General features: G+C 42.1%; 1 protein-coding gene, 1 long non-coding RNA gene and 1 other non-coding gene across 3 annotated transcripts; 2 read left to right on the forward strand and 1 right to left on the reverse strand.

Annotated features, from left to right (window-relative positions):
• The first annotated feature begins 1,307 nt into the window (after positions 1 to 1,307).
• trnay-gua (transfer RNA tyrosine (anticodon GUA)) lies at positions 1,308 to 1,395 on the forward strand. The gene is given in 2 exon segments: positions 1,308 to 1,344; positions 1,360 to 1,395. It is a non-coding gene; the product is annotated as a tRNA-Tyr (tRNA).
• A 2,242-nt stretch (positions 1,396 to 3,637) lies between these two features.
• Positions 3,638 to 4,624, forward strand: LOC116682645 (putative nuclease HARBI1). The gene has a single exon (XM_032509743.1). It carries the CDS (start codon positions 3,638 to 3,640, stop codon positions 4,622 to 4,624), a length of 987 nt encoding a protein of 328 aa, XP_032365634.1.
• Positions 4,625 to 5,413: 789 nt separating this feature from the next.
• LOC116682646 (uncharacterized) lies at positions 5,414 to 6,980 on the reverse strand. The gene is made up of 2 exons (XR_004330456.1): positions 6,948 to 6,980; positions 5,414 to 5,486 (listed from the first exon to the last, which is right to left on the reverse strand). It is a non-coding gene; the product is annotated as an uncharacterized LOC116682646 (long non-coding RNA).
• Positions 6,981 to 7,311: the final 331 nt, after the last annotated feature.

The following is a 7,311-nucleotide window of genomic DNA, read 5'->3' on the forward strand; positions in this document are numbered from 1 at the left end:
TCCTGTATAACCCGCCTCTTCAGGGACCCGAGGAATAGAGGGCCGTCATTTAGGGGTGACGATGGCCATCAGACCGTAGAAGGATCCCCTGAAGAGTCTGGAATCCCCCCTCAGGTCCCTATCAGACTAGCTACGGTATTAAAAGTAGCAAGAGAATGACCCCCTGTTACCTCTGCTTTCACTATTGTATGTCACTGTATGAAGACCATTTAGAACAAAATACCCCTTCATCACAACAGTCTTATCTATGGTGTCCTCTGTGAGCCCCTTTACTCAGAAACTAAGCATACTGCAAATAATAGGTATAATAATGAATTAAGAGTGCAGTAACAAGAACGAATATTACGATACAGTTGTGTGTACTGTTTTCAGCTAATGGGGGGGTGACATGACGGTGGTGTCGCAATGTCATCCTCGTGACACGGAGCAAATGTTAAAATATCGCAGGAATGCGAAATAGCACACTGGAATGCTCTCCCGTGGTGAAATTGTACAGAAGAAGGGATGAAATGTGATCGTCATTTCCGGTAAGTGCACATGGAAGTGCGCGATTTGAGACAACACTCCTCTGTCAAAATTTACGCACTATGCAAGATAGTACGTAGTGCACGAAGTGTACTGTCTGTAAGGGCACTAAGGGAAGTGCGCGATTTGAGACAAAGCCCATTACTTTTCACGGTGCTGTCAACAATTACAGCAGTTATACCATGATTCATCTCCCCGTGGAAATCAAGTTGAGGGTCATAATTTCTTGATGTATCACACTTTTAGAGTGTCTACCATTGTGTCACCAGCAAAGGAGATTAGCAGAGGATGGTTTCGATCTATCGACCTCTGGGTTAAGGGCCCAGCATGATTCCGCTGCGCCACTCTGCTGAAAATCACCCAAGATGGTACTTAAACCCACAATCCTTGGCTTAGGAGGCCAGTGCCTTATCCATTAGGCCACTGGGGCTTTAAAATAACCAAATACACCAGTTCAGGAGAAATACATGTACAGTTCTGGAGATGTGATGAAACAGTAACCTTGACCTTTGACTTCCAAAATCGAAATCAGTTCATCCGCGACTCCAAGTGGTTATGTATACCAAAAAAAAAGTGATTCCCTCTAGAGGTTCAGAGATCTTGCATTCACAAGAATCGGATGGACAGACATGAAGACGCAGTCACCTTGACATTGAACCTTTGACCCCCAAAATCTCATCATTGATTTACGAGTTCTTGTGAATGTTTTTGCAAAATTTGAAGAAATTCCCTCCAGGGGGGTCCTGTGTCATCACATTCACAAGAATAGGAAGTGCTTTCACCCTTCGATAGCTCAGTTGGTAGAGCGGAGGACTGTAGTGGCATAAAGTTGAAATCCTTAGGTTGCTGGTTCAAATCCGGCTCGAAGGAACCCTCTTTTCAAGAGTTTCCCTTCACGGATAAATAAAGTATTTCTGATTCTGATGTAGAGATGGACAGACGACCCACAAGCATAATAACTTCTTGCCGAGACATAACAAGAAAAAAAAAGAAGATGTTGGGTAGACAGAGTTAAGCCCTGACAGAATAGAGAACTTCAGAAAAAAGTTGTGAAATAGTGCCAAGTGTGACCAGAAGAATTGGAAAAGAAAATACCTTCTCTTTTCTCCTGTTTTGTACACAACCCAAAGTTCTACAAAACAAAAGATAACTTTCACCGAATCCCTCAGTTAAATCACATTCAATATTTGTCTCACAAACCGTCTCAATGTCCAATTTAAATCATTTATCCAACAGAATTGAAACTTTAACTTACCCCGCTGTTTGAAATTGCTTCCTTGTCTTTGGATTTCAGAGTGGAATCAGGGGAGCTTTCTGACCCTCTCTCTCTCAAAGATGTTTGGTGAAGTTTAGAGGCAGGTGATCATCAGATCCCTGGATGCATGCCCTCATCAGTCACCGGTGGAGTCCCTTTCTGATTCCTCCTTGAAATCCTGTTTGTGATGCCAAACTGTAGTAGAAGTTTCTTGTTACAGCAAGGGAGGAATTTGGCTGGAATTAAGACTCTATATATAGAATAAAGACTGAAGGCTGCAAACTGAATCAAAGTTTAGTCTCCGGTGAAAGTTTAATTGTTTTCTGCAGAGAAAAATCAAAATGACAAGAACAGCCTTCACAATGCACAAAGTTACAGAGTGACAACAGTTCTGTGTGAATACAATCAGTGATACACTTCATTATATCCAGTGCCCCCAGAAGAGAAAAACCCTTGTTTGGAAAAAAGTTTAATCTCAAACATAACAATCAGTGGACCTCAGGCAGACAGTTAGTTCCATTAAGTATTTCTGAATCTGCCCTCCTTGTGTCAAGTGTCTTGACCGGTCGTTCTATCTTAGCTGAAAAAGAACATCTTGTCTCTTGGATAGGCCATGGTCTCGACCTGGGACCTGCTATGATAAACACAAAACTGGTTCTGTCAGACTTTAGGCCATTTGTCCTTGGAGGACAAATGCAAAGTCATAGGAAATTCAGTTGTCTTCTACAAGGAGTAGGCACTGAGGACAGATTCAGAAGTCATATACTCTGAGAGGCATTGGAGATCTTATCATGAATAATTAATATGAAAATCATTGGTTAAATTTAATTTTCCATTACAAGTTACTGTTTGAAAAAATGAAAAGAATTGTTATTGACATAGAGGCAGATGAAGTGTTTATGACCCATCAATGATGACAAAAGGATACATCCGCTGTCGGGGGTCTGATTTAAAAGAAATGGTACTCTTTAAAATGTTGGGGTTCTAGCGTTAAATTAATGAGGAAGAATTTGACAAATATAAATCAACCAAAAACAAGTCCAGGAACTTAGGCCTAATCCCATTTCTTCCCCTTACCCCTACCCCTTGGCCCTCAAAATCAAGGGATTAGGCCTAGGGCTGAAAACATACCCCTACGAATTGGGACACCACTTGGTTGTGGTTACGTCACAAAGCATCGCCGCTAGCTGGCTGCTACGTCACCAGAGGCGACAAGCGTTTGTCACAAGCTTCCAAGATGCCGTCTGCGAACGTGTGTATGTCGATTGCGTGGGTCTTAGTAATTTTTCTGCGATTGTCTGCAACAACTCGAAGAAATCAAGCAAGGAGGAGAGGAAGAAGTCTACGACGTTTGAAAATTCTGGCGGATCAGCTGATGGTATGTATGGATTAGCTACAAAACAACAACAACCTTAGGTTGTATTAACGTTAGCCGGAACACAGTAGCAAGCTGAGCTGGACTCGCGTACATTACATGGACGTGCATTATATTGTAACACAAACCTCATGACTATCTATGTGTACAAGTATTATTTAGGCGACGTTATTTACCGGTCCAGCCAGTGCTTTGTTCTTGGCGGGGAGACGATCTGTTTTTATTTTGGGGGGAAGAAGTAACTGTAGCCACTAGCTAGCTTTGTGCTTTGTTGTGGGGAATGTCAGACGTTATTTAGTCGATTTTTGTTTTCCTGCTATGTGCTTTGGGCAACTATAATCACGACGTGTTCTATGGGGGGGGGGGGCTACTATGTGCTTTGTTCTTCTGAAAAGGGAAACTTTTTTCCAACTCAATGCTGTGAAATTGTTTTTCTTTTCCAGACTGGTGCTCCAACTACATACTGTGCCATAAACCCCAACATGCCTATACTGCGCATGTGGTTCAATGTTGAGACTGAGCTGAGGCAGGATTTCCGCCTCACCAGAAGAGCAATGCACAGCTTGCAGAGGCTTTTGCAAAGGGAGCAGGACCACGGCTGGGGTATTGAGCTTGAAGTACTCATATACACCTATTGGCTGGCACATGGACTCTCCTATCGAGTGGTGGCCCGTGTCTTTAATGTACCAAAGGCTACAGTTCACCGCATCATCCACAGAGTGGCCCAGAGCATATGGGACAATCTAAGGAGAGCAATCTACTTCCCTCAAACAGCGGACCTGCCTGCAGTTGGTCAGGGATTTGTCAACATTTCAGGAACCCCTGCATTCCACAATGTGGTTGGAGCAATTGATTGCAGCCACATAAGGATAAAACCACCACAGCGTCACAGATTAGACTACTTGAATTACAAAGGCTTTTACTCTGTCAACATGCAGGCAATATGTGACTCAAATGGCAGGTTTCTGGACATTTTTGTGGGGTATCCGGGGTCTGTCCATGACACACGAATAATGAAAAACAGCAGTTTTTATACCACAAGACGGTATCCCCCAACGGGCTACATCCTTCTGGGTGATGGTGGGTATCCCTGTTTGGAAACTCCGATTTGCCTCATCACCCCATTCAAGGAGCCAGTGCAAGGACAAGTACAGCAGCGATTCAATTACTATCAGTCAAGGGGGCGCAGCATAATTGAAAGAGCGTTTGGCATGATGAAGACCAGATGGAGGTCAACACTTTTCAAAGCTTTGGAGGTGAAGCCCACGTTTGCACCACAGGTAATTGCTTCATGTGCCTTTTTGCACAATGTGTGCATGGACAATGGTGACACACTGGTCCCAGATGAAGACATTTTAATAGATGACGCCCAACCTCCCCGTGAAGAAATGGCTTACAATGAAACCTCTGGGAATGTCAAAAGAAACAGACTGGCGGCCCTAGTTTCAGTTGGTGTGCAAGACCCATGATCATGACCAGTGTATATGTATTTTACAGATCTATGTTCATGCATGTATTTTTACTACTTAGATCTGTTTGCATATGTTTGTATACACACATCATGGTGTTTTTTATATGTTTCACTTAGCATGGTGTTGAATGTCATACTACCTTTTTCTGGCATTAAACAATGATTTGATTTGAAGCTCAGTTGAGTCTGGTGTCTACTTTCAAAATGGAAGTGAAATACTTTAGTTATTTGTTGAAGGCTTGGTATTTGTTGTGTGGTCATGTCCCTTTGGGCATTTATGAATGACTCATGATTTGAATTACTGTAATAACACATTGAATAGATTTGGATGAGATGTGCAAAGAATACTTTATTCAGAATAAAATTATGTAACAGGAATTTACAAAAAATGAACAGTGTATATTGTTGATTTTAAATATTTATAATATATAAATGTAGTGCAACTGTTATGATATATTTAAATATGAGGTTGTAACAATTCCCAAACCCACTCGGCAAAGGAAAGGTACAACGCTAGGCTACATACTTTATCAACATGGGAATAACAACAATACACTACTGCATGTTCCCCACATATAATATAGCCTCTATTAAAGATGGACATGGGCAACCATTACAAGGTAGATCTGTCAAAGGAACTATAACTTGTCAACTAATTTCTCAAAGAGAGACAAGAATCGCTCAGTCATGGCCTCGTTCTTCGCCTCGCTCTCCTCGTGGCGCCTCTGTTCCCTGTTGGACTCCTCGGTCAGGAAATCCAGGATAGGATTTCTCTTCCTTTTCTTCCCTGGGGAGGGACTTGGCAGTGGGGAACTGCTGGCTGCAGAGCTGCAGGATGGGGATGAGGGCTCCTCAATCGCCTAAAGCAGGGGTGTCCAAACTTTTTGCAAAGAGGGCCAGATTTGATAAAGTGAAGATGCCCGGGGGCCAATAGTTTGTTCGGACAATTTTTAACTACAAAAGTTTATGCAAATACACACGTTATAAAACAATTTTCACTGTCACAATTATCTAATTTTTAAATGACAAAATAACCAAATATAAGCCACTCAGGCAGATGTGAACCACTCTAAAAACACAAATTCTGCCTTTCATTCATGTCTGCAGAGTCAGACAACATTGAACAAACTGTATTAAATACCTTAAATTTTAAAAATATCCTATGATATGTCCTTAACTCTCCGTGCCACAGTGTTAAATGCCAGGCAAACATTTGCAAATTCTTGCTTCTTCTCAGGGCGAATGTTCTCCACAATTTTCATAACACAGTCTTTGATAAATGTACCTTCAGTAAAAGGTTTGCCATGTTTAGCTATTAACATTGCCACTTCGTAGCTTGCTTTAGTGATATTTTCTTTTGACTCACAGGCCCGCGTGAAGAATCGCTGTTGCGATGCCAGTGCAGCTTGGAGCTGCTTCACTTTTGCAGCACGGTCACTCCCTGTTAGCTTGTCGTTTGTGTTAGCATCTTTAGTCTGGTGGTGTCTCTTTACGTTGAAATCCTTAAACAAGGCAACCGTCTCTTTACAAATTAGACAAACACAATTGCTTTGTTTTTAGTGAAGAAGTATTGTTATTCCCATCTCTCTGGAAAGCGGCGGCCCTCACTGTCAACTTTCCTTGTTTTCTGTGCAGTGGCCGTGGCAGAAATGAGCGGAGAGGGGTTTGTGGCACGGATGCAGAGACTTATAGTATTAAAGTGGTGCTACCACCGTTTGGTGAAAGGTGGAATTACAGTTTCAAGTTTTATGATTTATTTATTCTGTTTGACAGTGCAGGTGGGCCATAAATAATACATTGTAAGACCAAAGCTGGGGGCCGTAAGAAATCTGACCGCGGGCCGTGATTGGCCCCCGGGCCGGACTTTGGACATGCCTGGCCTAAAGGAACAAAATAATATTGATTTACATTCCACAAATGAACAATTTGTACACACACACGTACACACACGAGAGAGAAAGACAGCAATACAATAACATGTTAACATTCTGCGATTCGGAAATTTCAGAACACAAGATGTACTGCATAACATACCATGAGGTTTGGCGTACGCTCATCCAGAAATGATGCCACCACCACAGGAGGGTCGATTGAAGGCCTGGCACCCAACACCTCGTGCATATCTTCGTAAAACTGCCACGTTGCAGCGGTCACTTCCCCACTGTCTGTGCCGGACCCTGTTTTAGGAGTTCTTAATTCCTGGAGGGACACACAACACACTACAATGAAGCCTACAACCATACAGTATGCATTCATTGCATTCTATTGTTTTGAGAGCAAAGATGTAGTTTGTTATTTTTCTTTAACTGGACACCACATACCTTGTATTTTTGCTTCAGGTTTTCCCACTTTTTGGAAGCTTTTTGGCCTGTTACCTTTTCAAACAACCCCATGTCTTTCATCAGTTTCCTGCGTCATAAACAACAAAATGTACATGTACATTTACAGGAATGAATAACAAATGATGACAATGCAGTAACAGTTCCAATACAATAATGAATTGCTACAACAAACGCATGACTCACTCCCATTGTTGCTTTGCGGCGTATTTTGACCTCAGAAATAGATGTTCGTTCTGTGACCGAAAAGTGATGAGCTTCCTGATTTGTGATACAGCACGGTAAATGTACAGAAAATCAACAATATATATACTTTGTGTTTCACCTTCCCTACAACAAAGCACAT

Source organism: Etheostoma spectabile, unplaced genomic scaffold, assembly GCF_008692095.1.
Source record: "Etheostoma spectabile isolate EspeVRDwgs_2016 unplaced genomic scaffold, UIUC_Espe_1.0 scaffold00018821, whole genome shotgun sequence".
Lineage (NCBI taxonomy): Eukaryota > Metazoa > Chordata > Actinopteri > Perciformes > Percidae > Etheostoma > Etheostoma spectabile.

What these genes read in the sequence shown, in the direction of transcription:
- LOC116682645 (XM_032509743.1), top strand. Translation starts at nt 3,638, where the DNA reads ATGCCTATACTGCGCATGTGGTTCAATGTTGAGACTGAGCTGAGGCAG.